At 42.7% G+C, this 24,000-nt stretch overlaps 2 protein-coding genes across 3 annotated transcripts in view; one reads left to right on the forward strand and one right to left on the reverse strand.

Moving 5' to 3' along the window:
* Positions 1–24,000, forward strand: part of LOC127375919 (uncharacterized) — a 629,637-nt gene that overhangs the window by 605,365 nt on the left and 272 nt on the right. The window lies entirely within an intron of this gene.
* Positions 1–24,000, reverse strand: part of nr6a1a (nuclear receptor subfamily 6, group A, member 1a) — a 94,317-nt gene that overhangs the window by 45,539 nt on the left and 24,778 nt on the right. For both annotated transcript variants that reach the window (XM_051422333.1, XM_051422332.1), the window contains exon 2: positions 22,348–22,395. In XM_051422333.1, coding sequence (XP_051278293.1) covers positions 22,348–22,395 — 48 coding nt within the window. The remainder of the gene's footprint in view (positions 1–22,347; positions 22,396–24,000) is intronic.

Here is a 24,000-nt window from a genome sequence, read left to right on the forward strand (position 1 = left end):
GTTGTGTGTTGTGTTTAGTCTGGCGGAGGGCAGGTTGAGGACAGGCTTGTCATCGTAGGCACAGCTGCAAGACATGCTGCAACAACACCCCCTCCGACCCCCTCTACCCAACTCCCAGCGCCCTACATACACCACTCCACCCCCTCCAGGTTATCTGTACACATGGAGAAGGTTATGGATGGAGATGCTATCACAGAGTGCGCATTAGCACAACAAAGAGGTGTTTTAGAGAAAGGCCCGCCAGGATAATTAGCTGATCCCTTACCAAGATGCCGTGTTCGATACAGAACAACATGCTAATGCAAAAACATAGTGTTGAGTGTTAAGGGAGGAGATGCAATTTGAGCCATGGCCATGTAAAAAATTAAAAAAATCACTGTGAAATTGTGGCTTTCATCAACTAACCATAACTTTAAAACTTTTATTCCTTAAAGGAACAGTCCAACATTATTGGAAATTTAAGAAAACATATTCAATGAAATAAATGTGCATATGAAAACCAATGCCTGGTTGGATTATTGCTACATTTTTGCTGCCTTAGCTTAGTAGCTAAATGCCAATTTAGGCAGTATCTGAGGAATTTCCGATACTGGTATTGGTAGTGGAACAACTTTAGAACCATTCATGGAGTATTTTCTTTAATTTATGAAACAGAATAGTAAACCTGAATGCACTTGCAATGCCTGACAGAAAAGACATGTTCTCTCGACTGAACTGTCTACAGCCTCAAGACATGTTCTAAATTTCTTCTCATTTATACCACAAGAAAACCAAACTGACTCTTGGATGAACTGTTGACTATCTTGCTAGCTAGCAAGATACATTGAAATAAGACAGTGACAGTTGTTGAAAGCGGGTTTTTGTTGCATTTTATGATGTATCTTTTTTACTTTTTATTAAGCTAGGCAAGTCGAGTTTTTACTTGCACATACCTGTACTGGCAACCCAGTATCATGACACAGTGTGTAATACACATGCTGTTTCACTGTGGCAGTTTCATGTTTTCAAAAGGTGCTCATTCCACGGTCAAGTTAGCAAAAATAAATATCCAACATCCGGTTACACTTTCAAAATAAAGCCTGCTGAGGCTGTGGTTGGAGGTCCGAAACCTTCATCAGGTTAAAAAAAAACAAGATCCAAACAGTGGATGGTAACAATGTGGCTTCAGACTGGATAAACAGTCAATGTATGACAGCTTCTGGCAGACAACCACAACGCTGACGCAGGCACAAAGGGGATATGACGCCATCGACAGGCGACTGGTGAAACACAGCGTTACCTGAATAAAATGACAGATTTCTCTGAGTTTGATTATTGTTGGAAACATTTGGGATAAAGGAAGTACACAACTCAACTACATATAGAACATAGCTCTAGGGTTTATAGACACTTTGTGGAAACGTTATGTATTATTTAACAATTCTGCATCATTTTATCATCACAGGTGACTTCAGAAGTTACTACACCACTTCCATGAAAGGGACACATCCGCTTCTTATAACTAGCATTATGTCTGACAGGAGAAGTCCTTAACTTTGCTGACACTGCTGAGAGAACAGATCCATATCGGCCTATGTGTAAAGAGTGATGTGAGTAAACAGCACACAAGATCTTCAGGTGGAGTGACTCTGCCGTCCTGACATACACCGAGGTATCTGCTTTAATATCATCTCAATCTAACTGGGAGGCAATCATGCCTGAGCAGTATTGTGTTAAGGCCAAACAAAAGGCTTGTGTGGCAGCGTGTTGCTGAGCGTGGAGCGCTGCATGTTATCCAGGTCAGAGTGATCTAATCAGGTGTGAATGAAAGCACTTGGCGGCGCTCCAGGCCTCGCGCTGTGCCGTCATCACTCAGGGGGAAGGAAAACGCACACATACACACACATTGGGTTTGTCTTACGAGAGCTGTGACGACACTTAACCAAAACAAATACTTCCAAAACAACACTGGAGCAAAACGCCATGATTTTGATAGATTGACCCTTAAGAGATCACTGGCACTAGCAACACGCTAACACAAGTGAGTTGGGTTGCCAGATTTACATCTTGGAAAACCCTAAACCTTGTACAGTATCACGCATGATAGTGCATGTTGGACACAGTATAGGTCAGACCAGGAAAATCTCTGGAGAATTTGCATGTTTACATGTATGACAGAAAAGACTAATTACAACTGCATGTAGCTGTACTAAAGTAAGCTCAGTACACACTGCCCATAAATAAACACTAACTAGCTTACCAAATAGAGTATAGAATGATCTGCCAGGCTAAGCCTTAGTTTGACTTTTCCATACTAGTAGCAATTAAGAATCCAGTCAACACTCACCTTTTACATATAGTACAATATCTTATTTTAGTGGAGATTTTGCTTTGCTTTGTTTTATTTTCTTTGTTTACAATTCCTGAACTTTGTGTCAGGAGTCTTAGTTCGGGTGAAACACATTATGAATGCAATTTAAGACCTATTTCACATCCATACTGGCAAAAAAAAGTAGAGAGGATATAAAGGAAAAGCAGTATTGGTTCAAAGCCGGTTTTGTTGTTACAGCATGATCAATAGAAATTTGTCAGAGACAGAAAAATGCAACTTTATACAAGTAATATTATCTTCATTAATCTAATAAATTTTTAAGACTAGTCAAAATCTTTTTTTTAAGATTATTAGATTTAAGGCTTTTTAAGCCTGTGGCTCAGAGGCAGAGCGGGTCGTTCCTTAATGCCACATGTCGAAGTATCCTTGAGCAAGATACTGAATCCCAAATTGCTCCTGATGCCGTGCATTGGTGTGTGAATGTGTATGAATGTTTGTTTCTGTTGGATGGACTTTGCCATCACTGAGTGAATGTGTGTGAAAGGGTGAATGTGGCACGTAGTGTAAAAGCGCTTTGAGTGGTCGGAAGACTAGAAAGGCGCTATACAAGTACAGGTCCATTTACCATTGGTGCTATACAAATACAATTGAATTGAAATGGACACCTGGATAAGTTTAAAGGTCCACTGTGTAACATTCAGGAGGATCTATTGTCAGAAATGGAATATAATATTCATAGGTATGTTTTCAGCTGAATATGTTACCTTAGAATCAGTTGTTGTGGGTTGCACTCCGTGGAACCACTATGTTTCTACAGTAGCCCAGAAGGGACAAACCATACACTGGATAGGGGGCATTTGGGTCTCCTACGTGCCTCGAAGAGGACGGTGAAGCGAGGGACTTGCACTACTAAATTCTACACACTGGACTGTTACCAGGGTAAGCATCATACATTCAGGATGCGACAAACTATTATTTTATCATTTATCAATTTACCAGTTACTGTTCAGATTAATTGATTAATTGTTTGGTCTGTAAAGCAGTGATAAAAGAACAAAAACAACTTCAAAAAATGATTTATGAAGAAAAGCAGTTCATTCTCACATTTAAGAAGGTGGAACCACTAAGGGTCTGGGATTTTTGCTTGATAAAAGACAAATTGAGATTAAGTTTCTGTCAGCTGACTAACGGATGTATTGAATAAACTTTTCAGCATTATTAGAAATCATACAAATGAATTCAACAGAGACTTGGTGATTGAATAACCATTTTTAACTTTTTACATTTTACTTTTAAAATAAGCCATAAATTCACTGGTTCACTAGCTTGTCAAACGCAATCATTATATATCCTCCAAATACCTCCATAGTGTCCGACCACAGCAGCTGAAGCACACAACTCTCAGAATGTTCTTTTTTTTCTTCCTGAGCAGTGTCATCCAAACTCCACCCAGAGCGGCAGCCATTCAATAGAGAAGCCTTCCACTTTCAATGGCCTGAGCTCAGACCAATCACAGCGCCCCCTGCAGCCCTCCCCCACTCAGCTCCCAGGCCTCCAGCCAATCGCAGCAGCCCTTTGCTCCACACATGACTCTATGTGCTGCTGTCCATCAACTGCCTCATATATAGTGCATGCAAGAAAATGTGGAGCAGTTCAATAACTTGCGTCGAAGCCAGGCTCGTGTGTGTGTGTGTGTGTGTGTGTGTGTGTGGGAAGTGTTGCATGCATGTGGGAATGCTTGTTTACCTATCTAGAAGCACGAAAGGAGAAGGAGGGGGGAGGGAGGGGGAGATAGAGAAAGAGAAAGAGAGAGATATTTGTAAGGCACTTGTATTTGCAGACTACTGGCTGAGGTCCCACTAGAGCCGGGCAGATCAGGCTGAAAGACTGTGTCAGGAGTGTGTGTGTGTGTGTGTGTGTGTGTGTGTGTGTGTGTGTGTGTGTGTGTGTGTCCACGTCTGGGAGAGACACAGAGAGAGACAGGCAGGCAGACAGACGGAGGAACCCGTTCGACCCATTTCAGCAGCAACTTTTCAGCCTGTCTACGTGAGGTTTCCCCACGAATATGGAAGCTTTTTGCTCTCTCGTGTTTTTTCCTACCATGCAGTCGCCACAGATTCATGCTGCTGAACTTTTGGCCACGCTTTAGGTGAGTATTTTAACTGCCTATCTTTTCATTTCCAACCTCTCTGATTAAACACTTGCCATTACCGTTTATCCACTTCTTCTGATTTGGCTTTATACCAGTGCATGAGCTCCATTCAAAATTTCATGACTCCATTTCTACAAATTTACATTTTTTTTTTTTTTTTTTTTAATTTGTTTATATTTAAAGTTATAGCAGGCACAAAAGTTATTTTTATTTGTTCATGATGTTTATGAGAGTTGTTGTGCTCGGTACAGTGTGTGTGTGTGTGTGTGTGTGTGTGTGTGTGTGTGTGTGTGTGTGTGTGTGTGTGTGTGTGTGTGTGTGTGTATGTGTGTGAGACCAGACAGAGGGACCCTGTGTGTGGGAGAGTTTTGAAAGGGATGTATGTGCAAGAGGGAGGGAGAGAGAGATTGTGTGCACCGGACAAAGTGTGCCAAGTGTGAAAAGTGTGTGCGTGTGTCTGTGTGTGTGTGTGTGTGTGTGTGTGTTTTTTTTTTTTTTTTTTTAAAGCTTGGTCTGTGGGAATGCGGACTGCGGTAGCCAGTAGCGGTGTTTGACTGGGAGGAACTGAGCCAGACAGTAGACAAAAGCTAGCAGGGCTGTCCAGACAGGGCAGGTCAGCCATTAGAGGCTACAGCGGAGGGACAGGTCAGCCAGCTGCTGCTCCGCTCCACGAGGGGAGGGGACACCCCGCCTTTAGCGTTAGGGTGAGGGTTAGAGTTGCGGCTGGGGTTAGGGGGTGACCAAGCTTGACTTCATGGCCGCCTCTCAGAGTGGTCACCTTGCACCTCTCCCACTTTGAGAAACCCAAGCATGCTTTGGCAGGTCGAAAATCAGGCAGTTGAGGCCTCAGCAGAATGAGCTAAAAATAATTTCCCTCGCATCATTGTGAAAATCTCCCCAACGGCGGTTTGTGTCGAAATTTAGTCCAGTGTCTTCTGTAAAGCGGCAATGGTTCCAAATCAAACAAATTCAAATGTCAGTGACTTGTAAGAATTAACAAAAACTACTACAGTGAAGGGAGGAAAATGCTGCAAAGGAAGTGTAAATGTAGGAGGTGGTTAAATATAGAAAGAGACAAAAGAGGAAGATCATCCCAGAGACTGTAATTTTCACAGAGGTCGTTTTTTTCTATTCCCTTTTTCGCTGGTTTGCTCCGCCGGCTGCATGGGGGTCGCTGGGTTTGGAATGTATTTAGTGACAGGAAACACTGGCTGTCCCTATATTTTTTTTTCATCCTGGTCTGCTTTTGTTCAAAGCTCTTAATCCACCGCAAAAAAGCTGAGCGAGTTAAGGAGTAGCAACAACCGAGAAAAACATCGGCCCGGATCACAGATGTACGCCGCGGCTGCTGCTGTCAGAAAAACACATTCACAGACAGCACAAAGGCTTAACACCAGCTCCAACAAATAGCACAGAAATAATTCTGCATTGATATCCGAGTGCTGGTGATGAAGAGAAAAGGCTGATCTTAGGGGACAGAAAAACACACATCATCACTTTAGGTCACAAATTCAGATTAACAAAACAAAAACAGTCCCTGGCTGTGTTCTGGAAAAACAATTTAAGAAATGCTTGTGTAGCGTGTAGCGCACCTGAGGCTCTCAGACTGAAAGCATGAGTACAACCCATTCTCTGATGTGCCTGTACAAGTAGAGTCTTGTTACCCAGATACACATCTCAGCCTTCATCAGCGGCAATGGCTGGCAAGTGAAGTCATACACTCCGTAACCCCAATCAACACAGCCTTTCAGTGAAACACATGCTAGCCTCTGATACAAGAGTGCTGTGTCCCCATGAGAAAAAAAAACAGCCTGTTCTTACAAAAGTAGTGACAGCACAAACTTTGCAGATTGTTTAAGGATTACAGGTATCCAAAGTCCTTTGTTGACAGAATGATAACACTTGGACTGTAGGGGTTGAATTTGGGGGGGGGATCTTTTGTCCCTAAAATGGCTACGTAGCATTTTGGAAACCTTTTTGTGAAGTACAGTTTCACTTGTTGATCGGCTAATACCGTCTGTCAGTTCAGAGAAGGCAACGGTTGTATAAGTGGCTCCTGTGACCCCGCACCTCGGGCTGGCCTGGCCTGAGGTCTGGATGGACTTTGGTCCCAGTCTTGGAGCTCTGCACCCCTTTGCTCCCTCCCAGGCCTGTGTGTGTACCTGGATTTGAATAGAAACCAGACAGCGATGCCCCCCTCCTCCTCCTCTGTCACCACTCCTGCCCGGGACAATGAGGATTTGTTAGCGCTCAGCCGCGAGCCTGCTGACACAAAGCGTATAGCCTCCCAGTCCCCAGCCATGGAGTGTAGCAAGCTGAAGCACAGGCGGGCAGGACACCAGCAGGGGGGCCTGCGGTAGGGGTTGGAGGAGTGGGGGCAGTTTGCATGGGTGGGATTAGCAGACAAGAGCTCTGGGTTGGGGGATGGGGACCTGAAATGAACAGGAAATTACTGCCTTTGATGAGGTAGAGGCAGATTCGCACAGGCTGAACTCCTCTGGGCCTCTTCCCTCGGCTGTAAAAAACCTGTTTGAGCAGAAAATGTCAAAACACTTCAAGGACCCCATGTGTCACTTCCCTCTGGCTACGATGGAGTTGTTAAGTCCATACGCAGGTGCTAAGCAAACACTAGCAAAAAGTTTGGGGTCTTTTTTTTTTTCCTCTCTCTCTACCACCACTGCTGCTGCTTGCTGCCCCCTCCCCAGCCTTTGCCTTCCCTTCCTCTTCCTTCCTTCAGACGCCAGCCCCTGACCATGTCATGGGAATCCTATTAAGCTCAGCGTCCATCCGACCCATTTTCACCCGCTGAGAAAAAAATAAAATAAAATCACAGCTCAATCTATATCACACTGCAGGAAAAACACTTATATTTGGCCTCCCCCATTAATTCAGTTCAATTCAGTTTTATTTGTATAGCGCCAATTCATAACAGAAGTTATCTCAGGACACTTTTCAAATAGAGCAGGTCTAGACCGAACTCTTTATAACATTGTATTAATATTTCAAAACCTGTGAAGGTGTGGAAGATATTGTAAATATACTGGTTATGACATCAAAGGAAAAGGAGCATAGATTGGGAGATACATGGGAGTGTAAAATCTGGATTTCTTATGCTTTCAATGAATTGTCATTTGTCTTGGTTAAGTAGTAAAAAAGAAACTGGCCCACCATATTTGCCAGGGCCTTTAGCCATGTTTGACTCAAACAGCAGGAGGAGTGGGTGCTGCGCTACTCTCTTTTTTACAAGGTTGTTCCCTGCCCCCTCACAATTAAATAATGATTCAGTGTCTTGAATGAAAATTGCATTCTTTCCACCACACCCACTACTTTTGAACCTCCTAAATGTCTCAGAGCTCTCTTTGTGCAGTGCGTGTGCGTTCCTGAGCGTGAGGGGAGATGGTAATGTGTGTTCAGTGAATATCAGGGTCGATTAGAGAGTCTCGTCTGGTCGGGCTACAGCAGATTAGACAGGCGGAGCAGATACAGGCCGCGGGCTGGTCGTCTGGCGCTCTGACCCACATTGCTCTGATGTGCACGTCACTTCCCATTACACTGACAATTGGACGCCACATCAGCTGAGCGCCGCGATCTGCATACCCTCCCCGCGGGCGAGGCCTCGCTCCCTGTAACCTCATGCTGTCATACACCAACCTTGGCCGTCCCGCCGCCTGGCTACAGGAAGTGTGGGATGAGTCACAGTGAGGAATCGCCATCACGGCTCTCGGCCCTAACTGTGTGGGTGGTAGATTTGGCACGCTAGCAGAATGTTGACCTTGATGCTAATATACTAATATCTAAGCTTCAGAATGTCAGGTCAAATAAGTAAAAGCTTGTGATAGAGCCTCTTCTGTGCTTTATTTTTAGCCAAAAGCAGCATGTTACTAAATTAATATCAGCTTGCCACATTAAGGGCCGTCGAGGACAAAAATTCAGATCAGCAGCTTAAAAATTTGTCAGAAGCATTAGTCAGCGCCATGACTCGGACAGGGTTTTCATGTCAGCTGCTTGTTTATCCTCGTCGTCTCTCTGTGAGTGAAGTAATGCCATGACTGGCTCCAGTTTGTCAAGCAGTTTAAGTGCCTGTGATGGATAGGTTGCCTCTCAGCTGCACTTCCAAACCTTCCACTCCACACGTCCGTGCCCTCTGCAGGTGATGCTGAATGGGAAGCTTTTGATGAGAGTGCAGAACGTTTACAAAACGCAATATTGAATTTGATCTCTCAGTCTGACAAGTACTCTGGACCAAAAATACATGTACCCAGGGAGCCTGTCATTGGTGCGCCTGTGCATTCATACTTCGGTATATAAAGCGTGAGAGGCCTCAGTGGCGGTTCTGCAGCTGGCTGACAGAGACAGGTCTGTTTGCAGGCTGCCTAAAAGATAATTGGCAGCTATGGAGTGAAAAGCAGGCTCAGCAACAGATAAGGGCCGTGTGGAAAGCTCCATAATCATCACGGATTAGCAAATGATAAATCATGGGTTCACACAAGTATGCTGTCACTGCTGGAGAGAGAGGCAGGAGAGAGCGGATGAGGAGGGATATGGAAAGAGTGGGATAGAGAGCATGTGAGAGGGAGAGAAGAGAGTGAATAGTATGGGAAGATGTGGATGTTTTTGCTGTAATTCAAAAGAAAAACACAATAATACCATCTAGCAGGTCAGCAGGAGAGGCAGGCTGAGAGGGGGAAATGAAAAGAGAGGAGAAATTAAAAGCTCTGCCAACACTCCGGCTAATACAATCTTCTGCCTGTCAGATTACCTTCTTTAATCCAGAAAGGTTTAACGCCTCTTAGAAATCTGAAAGGAGACATGAATTCAGCAGAGATTTTCCTCTGCGAGAGAGGAGGAAGGTGCTGGGGAGGAGGGTTAAGTCTCTGAGCAACTCTCCAAAAGCACTGGCCTCAACAACTCTGCTGCACAGTCGTCAAACTGCTATGCAGAGGATCAGCCAACTCACACCACCACAACATCCCCACTTATACTGCAGTGTTTGTCTGCATTCATGCGCCTCTAAAAATATCATACATGAGCTCTGTGTGTTTCATCCTCGGTGGAGTGTACGGTTGCCTGTCTTTCATAAATATAGCAGGACAAAAAGATGAGCTTAACTTCGGCTTAGGCGGAGCTGATCAGGTCAACAGAGCACAAAGCATGGTACAGTGCATTAAGGACACAGTGTCCCTGCTGGTGCGACGCAGCGACACGCTCCCCTACTGGGACCGGGCGCGATGCATTGTAATGTTTGTCACAAAAAAACTGGGCAATATGGCTGTATGGGAATAAAATGGCAACGTAGACAAAACACAGAGTGGATAACGGCCATGTTTAGTCTAGCCTATAGCAAGTCGCTAACAATGCTACTTTTAGGGGCCCTGATTTAAGCTAAAAATGGAGGACAGTGTGGTATAGGTTAATCACGGCTGAGAAACGGCAAATGGAGCAATTTAATATAAAAATGGTGAACTTGGAGCGTATCTGCCATTGTCCTTTGTGTGTATGTTGCTGCACTGGTGGTTGCCGAAGGATTATTTTTTTAGTGTGCACCTCAGTTTTCACACCAAAATGAGGCGCTTCCAACAACCTTCCCCCACGCCCCCTCTGTTATTTTTGCTGAACTCATCAGCAACGTGATTTAGATCGACAAGGTCTGTCTGGGCATAAGGTGGCACAGGCAGCATCTGGGCAGAATAAAGGTCGATCAGTATCCAGGTCATTCCCGTGCTGGCCCACCCTGCTGGCTCCCACTGATAACGGAAATGTCGAATCAGAACTGCCTCTCTGCTCTGTGCTTTTTCTAAATCTGTAAGTGTGAGGCTTCCCCACTTTGTGCGTGGGGTGGATGCAGGAGACGGAGGGTGTTTCATGATGATGATGATAATGGTGATGGCCCTGTTTATTACGACGATCCCGCTGCTGCACTGCATCGACTCAACAGATTAAAAACATGGATTATGTGCCATAAGTGAGCGTTGTATAACCTTTTGTTTGGGTTTCCTTGAGGATGCATTTGTTTGTGTTTGGCAAAATATTTCTGATGCGCTTTAATGACTCAGGGAAGGCCCTGAGATTCAAACAGACCGAGTTCCCGAATAACGAAATATGATAGTTGGAGCAAGTATTTTGGGTGTGAGCTTTGACAATGCCAGCGTTCAAAAAGGGGCCGCGAGTCTGACCTGGGGATAAAGTCTGTTGATGATAAAAAGTGGCAGCAGGCTCTAGAGAAATGTCACGGTTAAATCCAGAAGACAACCACAAAGGGCTCTCTCATCCCGCTTTGTTAGAGATCCTCAAAACTGCTGCGAAAAGAGCCCGGGATACATATTCATCAGCCTCAGCGCTCCTGACTGAAATGAGCCGACAAAGCTTTGGAGAAGAGAGAGGAGTGTGACATACAGTGCAGTTCTCTCGGGCATGCTGCGGGAGTGGATAAGTCAAGTAGAGCCAGACTGACGTGACGTGATCAAGTGCATCAGTGCTGGGTTCAAAGGTGCACAGCAGAGAGAGAAAAGACAGAGACCGGGAGAAAAACAGGGGCAGACAGACAGGCGTGTCAATCAGCGCCGGAAAGGGTTAGGATACTAGCTGCTGCAAGGAGGAACTAAGGAGGAGATGGGGGGTAAAAGGTAAGTCATAAGCAGTGAGGGCAGTATGGTCGAGAAAACAGTATGTCGCTGTCAGGAGAGGGTTAATGCTGAGAAAGGAGCTGGCAGAGGAGATAGGAGCTGGCTCGACCACAGTTAAGGTTGCAAATGAAACCCCCGGAGCCTTGGCAGGATGATCCATGGCACGTGGAGGCAGGGTGTTTCTGGAAAGGCTTGGCGCTCCGCCTGAAGGAGTCCCTATGCTGGAGCAGGGCCGGCCTTGACACTGCTGTCAGCTGCCTGCATCCAGGTACAGCCAGTATGGCTTTTCAATGGTTGCAAATCGTTTTATGCAACCCAAGATCCAAAGAAATACTAGTAAATACACTAAGACAGGCTTGACCGAAAAGTTGCGTGAATATTCTGTTGCTTTTTCCACATGCAAGGTTTGTTTAATTTGGTATGCCAGAATTGAAGCTCTTTGGATGCTGCTATTCTGTGATAATATTTTGTATCTTTAAAGATGATAAGGGGGATTCAAGAACTTTAACACCTATACAGTAATCATTACAACCCCAGTTAGTCTTCATCTCCTTTTTCCAAACCATGATCCCACATAAAGGCAAAAACATGCTAGAAAAAAGATAAAAACCTGACAAGCTGCAAATTTCCCTTTCTAGAACTGGATTCATGAGACTCAAGGGAAATTAGAATTAACATTATCACCAGTGCTATGACTAATATTGATGATAACATAATACACCACAATTGTACATGACAGTATGAAATGCTTCACTGGAATCAAACCAGTTTAAGGTCTTCCAATGTACAGCTACAGCAGTATTGGTTTATTCTAAATATGTAAACAGTCCAATTACATTATACCAGAGGCATCGTGTGTTGAATATTACTTCTACTGCTGGGTCATTATTGGTATTTATTGAACCTAATTTATTTATTGACTTCCACATTTTATATCAGCACTGTTATATCACAGACCGTTCCACTTAACAAATGTGTGACAACAAACACAGCAGTGTGACAGCTAAATATGATACTGCGTGAACCCGCTGCACCACTAAATCTCATTATAAACTTCCTAATTTGAACAGATATTAAAATGTCCAATCTGACATAAAGCCTATTTTGTGACTGACACAGCAATTAAGGCATATTTGTTGAATTTGATTGAGTTTGCCCACGAAGAGGATCACACGCGGCGCGAGTGATTTTAGTGATTTTAATCTCCTCATGCACTTCCATTAGGAGATGTCTCGCAGTGCCAGTTGATTGTATAATAATAATTGTCAAGAGGCATGATGGAATGGGGAAAGTGTGTAAGAGCGTGTGTTGGCAGACTCCCAGCTTGGGTATTTATGAACAGGCACCCGAGCTATGCTGGAAGTGTCAGGTTAACTGTGGGTACAGTTATGTGAGCAAAACATTTGTACTGTCACAGAAAATGGACGTATATTAAGTAGTGTCAAATGGCGGGAAAGGATACTCCAAATCTTACACTCATATTTTGTCTCAAAGTATAGGCACTATCTCGTTATAGGTTGACCACAATGTCAAATGAAAAGTGAAAGAAATACATTTTCCCATGAAAATGTTTGGGCAGTGACAGAAAACCAGGAGGTGGTTTTATACCGTAACAGTCCGGTGGAAGGTGCGGATGTGGAGGTTGGGGGCGTTTTGGATCTTCCAGTCCAGGGACTCCTGGATCAGTTCCTGACTCAACATTTTCAGTTCCTGGCTTAAGATTTTTCAGACTGTACCGGAAGCTTAACCAAACCTAGCTGACTAACCTCAACTCTAATAGAGAAAAATACTTTAACACTGAGTTTAAGTTCCTGCACAGACTAAATGCCCCTGGGGTTCTAGTCTGAGAATAGATTCCCAAATGGACCAGGTTTTAGTCAGCCTAATCCTATCCAAAGAGAAAAACCACAGCACCATGGTTATTTTGATAACTCACAACTGACCTCAAGTTCACCTTCTCACACAAGAAACAGCCTCCAAACCCATGTTGTCCTAACATACCTTGCATGTATGGTACACTGGCTTTAAGAATTTGAGCTAAATTTGAAGAATATTTTGCATCTGTGTTGCATTGGCCTTGTTTCAGGCAGCACCGAGTCCTGGCTTCAGACCAGCCAGCTATGAAGGCAACACGACAGAGAGTACACTGTGTGCTTCTCATTGTCCAACCCCTGGAATGTGCTGACGACGCAGGGTTCACACTGGTTCAGTCACACTGTTGCACTCTTTACTGGCCCTGTCAGGCTCTCAGGCTCACCCAGCTATTTTTACACACACTATAGTTTTGCAAGTTTGTCAGTTATGCAAAGTTTTCTGGGGACCACGCCAGCAGTGGTATTATCAAGAACCCCAATGAGGAAGTACAGCCGTGCCTCAAACTGATGAATAAGTTGGCGTGCATGGGGTCAGTTAACAAACATACATTTCCCTTAAGTTCTCCCAAGTGCAGGGAGAGCGGAAGTCAAATCAGATGAAAAAAAAGAGGGGGGAAGGACAAGGAGGGATATTTGCGAATGAAAAAAGCCTCTGTGTGTCTCGGGCATGAAGCCAAACAGCACAAGTGCCAAAGAGGGAAGCCATTGAAGCTGGAGCCAGAGGGACTGAAAAAAATATTACTTCCCACCTTGTCTGTGAGTGGAAACACACAGAGAAATTAGGAAAATGTGTGAGAATTTATTCTTTGAAAAGAACAGAACCAAAGGGGCATCTAGCTTCTTAGAGATATTTATTTAAAAAGCCTTTGGCCAACTTTGTTGGTTATTTTGATTCAAAGGTGAAACTGATTTTCAAGGCGAATTGATCTAGACCTAACTTTTGTGCTTTTGTTTGGGTGTAAGCAGCAGACGGCAATGGAAATATTTCATGGACGGCATTAAATTGAGAAATGTTTTTGTGTTATAGTGTGGTAATCATGACGTCTCCTCCATGCTCAGTGAACTGTGTCAAAGCAGGAGAAAGTTAATTGTGCCTCTCTCTTCCCAAAGTGTTCATTCATTATGCAGAAAGCAGGAGAGTGTGGCTCCTTTCTGAGAGCCTGTGGAGAACACAGAAAATCTGCAGATCCATTTCTCTCATTTTCCATCTAACTGATCTAACAGAACACGAATCCTGCAGAACTGCAACAAATCTCTCTACAATGAGTTGCATCATATATTCACTACCTTCCTAACAGCTTTCAGTACCTCTTCAAATCAAAACCCCAACCTACAAAAAGTGCCAAAATTCGATGTGAAAGAGGATGCAGTACAAACAAAATACAGTGCTCTAAATCTTCTTCTTCTGTGTTGAGGGAAGCAGGTAAAACCGGGGAGAGAAAGACAGAAAAGGAGAGACAGACAGAGAGAATATTAATAAAACATGACTTCATGATTTTCCAACCTCAAAAGAGGCGAACACAGGAAGGCGCACTCCCAGAGCAGTAGCTGAGGTTCAGCGCAGGGTGAAGGGAACAGTAATCTCTAACTAGCTCAACACTGCAGTGCACTAGTTTAAGCTGTGGGGCACAGCGGCGGTCTCTGATCACACTGCCAATTCACTGCCTTCCACGAGCCTGACTGACGTTGTCTTCTGTCCTTATTCATTCCATTTCTGATCCTTTTTCCCTTTTTCTTTTCTTCTTCTTGCTGCAGGCAGACGGTAAAAGAGGCGCATGCTCAACAGAGACGGATGAGTTTTTTTTTAGTAGTTTTGCAGAAGGTGATGATGACAACTGTGATGGCGTTCACCACGTCTGCAGGGCTATTTAAGGAAACCAAAACCTTTCTCACCGCCTCCCCTCACTCCCGTTGGCATCATCATTTGAACTTCCACAACGACACGGGTGGCAACACGCCTTGGCATGGAGTGGCTCTTCACAGGCCAAGAGAAACACAGAAGCACACACAGATACACACACACACACACTGGACTGTGATACTCACACTGATGTTCAGCATCACAGCATTTTCTATTGTTATAAACCATCTGTTGACAGGTGAGGTGAACATATAAAACACTGCCAGGTTTGACATCATGAGGGCTTGCAAAACCAAAATATACATTCATATACATACAGATTTGAATACCAGAAATTTTAAATATATGTGGTTTGGGACAAGCAAGGGACAGGCGTCAAACTGCAGCGACAAAGAGGCCTGAAGACGAAAGAAAATAAACTTGCTAGCTTGATTTTTTGTTACTCATATATTGATTTTCTCTGGCAAGTAAAATAGCTGGCATCAAATAAACCAAATACAGAGACACACTGTCCTTCCTGGTGCCCACGGTGAACATTCAACGCTGTCGGTGAGTTTTAGCTCTAACCAAAACCATCGACCGTTGACTGTACCCTGAGGGACGCCGCAGTACACATGTAGACAATCTTCTCGAAGTCATACACCGTGAGGTATTTCAGTTCTGCTCTTATCCAGAGCAAAATGCAGAACCACAGTCTGCGGGTGGACGAAAGATCAAACCTGTGACCTTCACTTGACTGGAATGGCCAGGACACACTTCATCAGACACCATATCAGCTGTGACACAGGAGGCGTTTACTCTTAAGGCTGCAATAAACATTCATTGCTGTCGGTGGGTTTACATGAGAATAACTCACTGATCAATGAATGCAGACTGCGGTTCAAACACCACAGAAACCGGGCCACAGGGAACAACGTGTACCCAATGACTTGATACAACAAAGGTTTGCATGGTCTCTGGCCTCTGCTGTTAAATACAAGCATAGTGTGTTCAGTGTACTAGCAATGTTACTGTAAAGGATCTTAGCATTGAAGTTCAGATTCCTTCAGTAGAAAGTAGTTCCAATGAAAAGGTCTAAAGAAAATCCAGAGTGACAAGGACACTTGGGAGAGATGATGTTGCTCAATGTCATTTTTGCAAGCACCACACAATGATTCCATTCACCTCCACTGTAGCAGGGTGGAGGCATAAATCTGGATAAATAAAACCCAAACTATCTGCATGACTAGATACCACTAGTGTTACGGGATAAAATATGTCTCCTTCGTAATTTGGGTAAATAATATGTACCTTACATTACAACTGACTATTTTTCAAAGCATACCACAAAGTTTTAGGTATCGCAATGTGTGTGTGAAATCAGGCAACGGACCTCTTCCACAGCAGCCATTTTGATATGAAATATTAGAGTAAAAACTATCGTTGTACCAATGATACTAATTAAGGTTCCATTCCATTCAGGTCAAGCTAGGGCTGAGTATTGGCAAGAATCTGGCGGTATGACACGTATCACGACACAGGGGTTACGATTACGTATACTGCGATATATTGTGATACTGTAAGCCAGTCGATATATTGCGATTTTTCAGTGGGATGTGTATTTGTATTTAGCACAGCAACATCCAACATCATAGCACTCAAATAACATTTACAACACTGCTATCTAGCGGTTGGGGGTTTAAACACCAAACAAAATACAGCGAAATATCGCGATACTCAAGTGTATTGATATTTTCTTACAACCCTAAGGTCTAACAGAGTCAGGGTTCTGCTGTTGGCTCACTGGAGAGGCTCTGCTACACTAAATGGAACAAAACCTTAATTAATGTCATTGGTAACACCTGTGTTTGCCCTACCTTTTCATGTCAAAATGGTGGCTGTGTAAAATGTCAATTTTACATCATTTCACAGGACTATAAAAAATAAACTTGCAGAAACTTGAGTGGAGTAATCAATAGCAGTGAACACCATATTTGCTTTTATTATTATAAAGTTATCACAGAGTTGCAAGGCAGCTGTAAGTGCAGACTATATTACCAAACAGCAATAACATATCTTGACCAGATATCAGACATGATGACTTTTGAGGCCAATGCTAACATTTTTGCCAATATTTTTTTAAACTTGATAAAAGAATCTTGATACAGATCCGTCATAGTAGGGTTTTTTTTCTTCTTTACTTCTTGTGGAGTAAGGACGCAATTACCAATATTGTGGGGAGTAGCAGAAACTACTCTCTTTTACCAGTAGTGTAATTACTGTTGGCAGGGAGTAATAAGTAAAGTAATATTACTTTGGAAAAGAGTAACGAGTAATGAGTAATAAATGACATTTTTTGAGTAACTAGCCCAAGACAGTTGAAAAAGCAACGTCTCAGTGCTTTATGTGGACAAACTATGTAATGTTGACACTCAGGGTGTAAGAATATATTGATACACTTGAGTATTACAATAATCTGTTTAATGTTGTACTTTTGTGTTTAAACCTCTAACCGTTACATAGCAGTGTTGTAAACTGAGGGCTATGAAGTTGGATGTTACAGTGGCTGTGATAAATACAAATGCAGATTCCACTGTTTTGGTTGTATAAAAAAGTAAACTATTTTAACTAAAATTGTGTGCATATGCTTGTGTGTTCTTTATACTATGACAGTTTTGCTAAAATTACATTTTTTTAAAATCACAATATATCACCTTGGTTATAGTCTTGCAATCGGATCGTAACATGATACGTATCATAACCTTCAGATTCTTGCCAATAAACAGCCCTAGTTGTTTCTAAATTACCTTAAAACATGTACTGCAATTTTAATTGCTTTCTTTCATTACTCACCTGTAGTAAGCTAATAAAAGCTTGACCACATTTGATGCGGCACAAAAACAGAATAGGTATGGTACTAAGTCGTAAATGTAACTAATGTACTGTGTAGCAAATGGGATAAAGTGTAAAAAAAACAACTATACTACACCTAGAATTGTAATGACACACCAAAAAATGTTGTTTCTACAGTAGCATCTACTAGCATTACCTTGTGAAACAAGGGTCTAAATATCTTTATATCAATCCAACAACCGTACTTGAAAGTTATCATTAGCATGATATCCTTGAACATCTTGTCACATTGATGTTAGAACATTAACAGTGCCTTATTTAATACTGGCCTTGTATATGCTGAGGACCGAGACTTGGTTTCACACACACTCATTTTATTATGTTCTGCTGACTGTAGTCTCAGGGTAGACATTTTCTTATCCAAAGCACAGCGTAGGGGGTTCAGCATGTTGCCTAAAGCAGGCTTCCCACCATGACCCAGATGTTAAGTTCCATGACTTTTCTCTGACTTTCCATTGCTAAACGGGGCCGTTTCTCAAAACTGTATTCTGTTTTTTTTTCACTCCACTGAAAGTCAGTAACTGCAACAAACGTGTGAAACAAGCTGGAAAATCTGACTGTTCAATAAAGCTACTGTTCCTTGTAATTCCATGATATTCCAGGAATTCCAAGGCCAAAACCTTGTCAACGGCGCTTTCAAAGACAGACAGGCTGCTGCGGGGATTGTACCTGGGACTTTTGTAATTACAGGACAGTCACACCTAATGTACTATCACTAAAATGTTACACATAGGTAATTCTGCCTCAGTTAAAGTCAACCCACTCAAATACATATACACTTCTAAAAAGTGAAACAATTGTGCCCATAATTCTTGGAAAGTTAATCAGCCTCGTAACCCCATTTAACTGTGGAATTGGAGGAGATATAGACATATGGAAATAATCTAGCAGTAATTGCCCTATAAGGTTATGTTAACATTCTGGGAAATTTCAAACACATATGCGTTTTGGATCTGTTCTGGCTGGAAAACACTTGTTTTTTTTCTCTTCTGTATTTGCAGTGGTAAAGTGTCAGACGGCACAATGAGAAGCAGTCTGATGCTATTTCTGCACAGTCACATACACAGATTTACCGCGAGTCCTGGTCATATAGACAGAAATCTTATGGGTAAAATGAGTTTAATAGAACTACTGTGCTTATATATATATGTATGTATGTATAAAATCGTAATTTTTAAACAATTGAAGGTAAATGTGGTAAAAAGCCAACATATTAAATTTAATAAGACATTTGTATCTCTAATTTAGGGTTTCTCTCAAAATCATACCCTTGCCTGAAACAAGCCAAAATTATATAAAATTAAGCTCCTTAAAGTCTGCAGCTTTTTAAAGCTTTGGGAAATTGGGATACATTACTGACTTTAAACGAGGGATTAATCTACAAATAAATAAGTGAATGACTTAATGAAATGTCAGCGCAGGTTTACCGCAGCTTTGAGTAAAGTAGTATATCTACAGAGGCCTGTTTGCTACGTATATTAGGGCCACACAAAAGCTTGCTTGTTTATCCCTGTGGAGTTGGGCTTTGTCATCACACACTGTGAAGTTATAGGCACTGACACTGGGAACAGCGTGACCCACTTCTCCCTGACCTGGAAACACTCCGCGGGCTGACCCCGAGTCCAACGCCAACGCGAGTTGCATCAAGCGAGAAAAAAGGGAACACTGAATCAAATCTAGGCTAATCATGAATTAATAAAGGCTAAAATGATAAGAAAACATGGTAGGTCAGCAGCAGGAGCAGCTCCCAAACACTCTGCAGCACTCACGCCATGTTCGGAGTGCAAAAGCCTGGGGCACCCATGGGAGAAGACAAGGAAAAGTGAAAAAAAAAAAGGCTACTAGTGGCCTTTCGTTTTTCATCCCCCTCTCTATACATACACTTCTGCCAAACACAGCCCTCAGGCTAACAGTGAAATAATTTTTAAAAGGAGAAAAAACACCTTAAAGAAACAAAGGCAAGGATCTGATGTGGCGTCAAGTGTTCGACTGCTCCGCTGTGCAGGAAAATGAGAACCTGCTGATCTAGAATGACTTTTGGACACAGGCATATGAAGTTAGCCCAGTTATGTGAGGACAAAGGAAAGGCATGTGCTGGGTTCCAGCCAAGTAGTTCCATATGGGTGTTGAGTTCATTGGGTCCAGGTGGCACGTGGGAGCATGAAGGTCCAGCAAGGATCTACTGCCCCCTCATGGCCTGGAATGTGCAGTGCTGCAGGAGGCCTGCGGCTGCTGGTGCTGATTTATGAGGTAGGTTTCATGACAAATTAGTGACCAGTGAAACTAGATCATTCTTTCAGAACTTTCCATCATCCACATGATTATACAGTTGGACAATAGACTTTTAGGCTATTTTTATTGGTTTTATGGTCTCTATTTATTTATTTTTACAGACTTTTATTCACTGTCTTTTATCTCCAGCTGGCTATTTCTGGATTGTATATTTTATGTTTTTATGTTTGTGCAGCATTTCCCTATTATTATTATTTTCATTGTGGAACCTAAAAATTAGATGGTAGATATAACACTTATTATTTAACCCAAATTTTCATGCGTATTGTGTACATTTCCCAAGGGGATGATGGTTAAAGTTTACCCCAAAAAACTGAGAATTGCATGTAGATGCAGTCAGTGAAACCACTCAGGGGCAAAGTTGAGGAGAGAAAGTGCAATCCCCAGCTGGTAATGATTAACCACGGAACAGACGTAGTCACCAAAAGACCCTGATAACCCCAGAGGGGACCTGCTCTGCAGCTATTGGTCAGCTGTGTGGTTGGAGCAAATGTAGCGGGGGTCGGGGACGAGTTTAAACCAGGCGACAGAGCCAGGTCAGCCCAGAGGTGAACAAAGGAGGAGCCATGGAGGCAAAACATTCCTTGATTGCAGGTTACAAAACAGAATTTAATATGAAGCATAGGACTTATTTACTTGAAGTCTAAATGATGATTAACATCTAGTATGAGAAACTGAAAAGACAAACAATGGATCCAAGCGGATGTGTGAGTGAATGAAGTGTGCAGCTAGAGCTTTTATGGACTCCTGCATTTTACCACCACCCCAAAAAGCTACATCTGTGCCTCGACAGTGCACTCTCTTAGGTTTATAACCCTATGAAGTGCAAATCAATCCCCAATAAATGACCATCTGCAGGTTCATGGAGATGGATTCTCCAAGTTTGAGGAGAAGGATTGAGATGAAGGGTTGAGGGAAACAGCGAAGCTATCTTATTTGAAATATCCAAGTTGACGTAAGAACTTCAACTAGTGTTGAAAACAGCTGTTGCTAACTCAGCTATTTGGCCCCTGACCTGAGTTTTTTGGTCACTGAATGGGGGTCTCTGAATTCCCACCCCTGTCAGAGCATTTACAAGCCTGAGGAGTCCTGCTGCAGCCCCCCTTGACCCCAGCGTCACCCTTGCCCAGTGCATGCACCGAGGAGAATAGGGCAAACAGAGAGAGAGAGTGGCCGCGGCCGTGAGCCCACCTCGTCAAGTTTACAACCCAATCAGGCCCAGCCCCATAAATCCACGCCTCCTCCCGCAGCACGCAACAATGCTGGCCATTCAGTGTGTGCGCAGGTTTAATAGTTCCTCTCCAGCTTCCTTCCACTTCTTAGCCACCCCCCCCCCCCTCCTCCCTTCTTTCTCCTCTCACAGGTTTATAGAGGGAGCGATGAGAAAGCCCAGGCTGGAGGAGAGCTGCACACAATCAGGTCAGTGCAGAGTCACGGCGAGGTCAGCAGTTTCTGAACTGTGTCCGACCTCTGACCCCCCATGGTGCCACCTGGCGCTGCGATGGCAGCCAGGGTACTCCCGGGTGAACTTCGCCTGAACCTGGACCTTAACATTGGACCACTGCCTCACCCCTGGCCCCTTGCTCCCAGTTTCTTCCGGCCAAGAGTCACACATCTCTGACATTTTTACATCTCACAATTTAGGATTGCTTTTTATCCATGACATTATGTCCTCGGACCACTTAACCAACATACATATACACATCCAATGGAACTAAATATAAGACAGAAAGATGTATTTCTCAACCTGAAGCAAGAAATAATGGAAATAATAATCAAATAATAATAATCCTGTAAATCTGCAGCTGCTTGTTTGTTTGCTTGTGAATGTGTATGAATGAAATACTTTCCATTTGTAAAGGCCTTTGCCATCAGTGTATGATTGTATGTGAAAGGGTGAATGTGGCATATATATATATACACACACACACACACACAGCGCTTTGAGTGGTCGGAAGACTAGAAAGGCGTCCATTTATCATTTGTTTATATTCCACACACAATGTTATTCCCAGTTACCTGTTAAAGAGCCTGATGCTTATAGAAGAAGCTGCTCCTTTATTATTGAGTTTATACTCCCCTCTTGTGGATTTGACAGGAAATTATGAGTAATTTAATAAAAATGCAGTCCTCTCCTTTACCACTAGATGGAGCTCCTATATTTAGTAACTGATCCAGACTCGCCTGAACAGAGATATTTGTGGTTGTGTGAGTTCTGTCATTAAGTCAGAAGTGGGAAAAACATAGTGAAGAAGAGAAGTCAATTAAAATTGACTGCTTGGAAATATACAGACTGAGCTGCACCCTTCCAGCTGATGATAAATGCATGTTTGTGAACTCACCCATGCTGTCGTTCTGTTCTGACTCCAGTGGATGCTCGCTGTAAAAGCCTGGAATAAAAAAGGTACACAAAGGTAGCGTTAGACGTTAGATGTTTTCCACAGGAAGAGATGCATACACACTGATATTGAAATGAATGGTAATATCATGACACTGTTGACAAATGTTATAGAGGTTTACAATAAAAACAATAATAATTCAGACACCAAATGTATTATTCACATTTGAAACACTTTGGGTCCAAAAAGAATAAGAATGAAATGATTAATACTTCTATTTCGTCCCTACAGTGCTGCATAACAGGGGAGGATTCTGTTGTAACCTTCTATTATGAATTTGTTTTCCAGTCCAGAAAAGTGTCAGTGACTCCAGATTACTGAAACACAACAATGCAACTGGGCTCTAAATATTTTGGGAACCAGTGTTTCTTTGGGCCCTCTGCAGTGGGAACAGGTTTAAACTGGGTTCTGTCAGTCCATAGTATGTTCAGCTGATATTCAACCAACACCAAACCTCTGAAGAGAATAGCTTTGCTAAAGTACAGGCCTGTTAATTCCAGTTCATTTGACCAATGACTGATTTCTTAGATTCTTAATGAACTGTTGCTTAGAGGGACCTTTGTCTCTCTCAGTCTGGTTGATCCATAATACAGTTTTGTCCTCCATGTACAAAACCCCATTGACATTTGACTTTCTACAAACTCAAAGCATGAAAGAGCATTCAGAAACATAGAGCAGTCCTCTCAACCATCTGACTGTACAGAATCAAGCTTCGTGGCAGGTGACTCCAAACCTTTATATAGGCCCAGAGAGATGCTTTCCATTGTTTAAATAGGATTACAAAATACAGACATTTAGAAACATATCAAGAAGTGATGCAGCAGCATGATTCACCAAAGCTAACACAACTGTAACAGTGTGAACAGCACAAATCACATGGAATCTGATTTTCATCTGATCTTTTCAATTCTGTAGATTTTTTGCAATGTGAACTGAACAGTCATATCAGAATTCATGTGACTTTTTAAATATATGTTTAGGCTTTTTGCCTATGGACACAAAAGGGGGAAAGAAAGAGGGGTTGACATGCAACAAAAGGGCCACAGGTTGGACTCAAACCCATGGCCACTGCAGCAAGGACTCAACCTTGATACATTGGGCACCAGCTCTTCCAGGTGAGCTAGGGCACCCCAAAATGAATGTGACCTCTTATGTCACTCCAGATCTACTGTATGTTCGCCACACTGGTCACTTCAGGACCATGACCTGTTCTCACTGGAATCAAAAAAATAAAGTCAACAGCCAAATAAATAAACCAGATCTGAGCAATCAATCAGACTTGCAGGACTGCGAGCTAAGGCTTGCAACGTAAACATAGCTCACAAGTATCATTTAGCCCAGGGATTGAATTAGAATAAAACTGCTGCCAATACTATTAATCTGCATTTGAGGGTAGACTTGTGTACAAGGATGATTATTTTAAGGTATTTATTTGTATAGTACTGATAAAATATATCACTATTATTTACTCAGTAATAAGGAACGATACTCAGCTGGACAGAAATCTAATGTGGCCGAAAGCAATTCAATTCAATTTTATTTGTATAGCGCCAATTCATAACAGAAGTTATCTCAGGACACTTTTCAAATAGAGCA

Source organism: Dicentrarchus labrax, unplaced genomic scaffold (genome assembly GCF_905237075.1).
Source record: "Dicentrarchus labrax unplaced genomic scaffold, dlabrax2021, whole genome shotgun sequence".
NCBI classification, from domain to species: Eukaryota; Metazoa; Chordata; class Actinopteri; family Moronidae; genus Dicentrarchus; species Dicentrarchus labrax.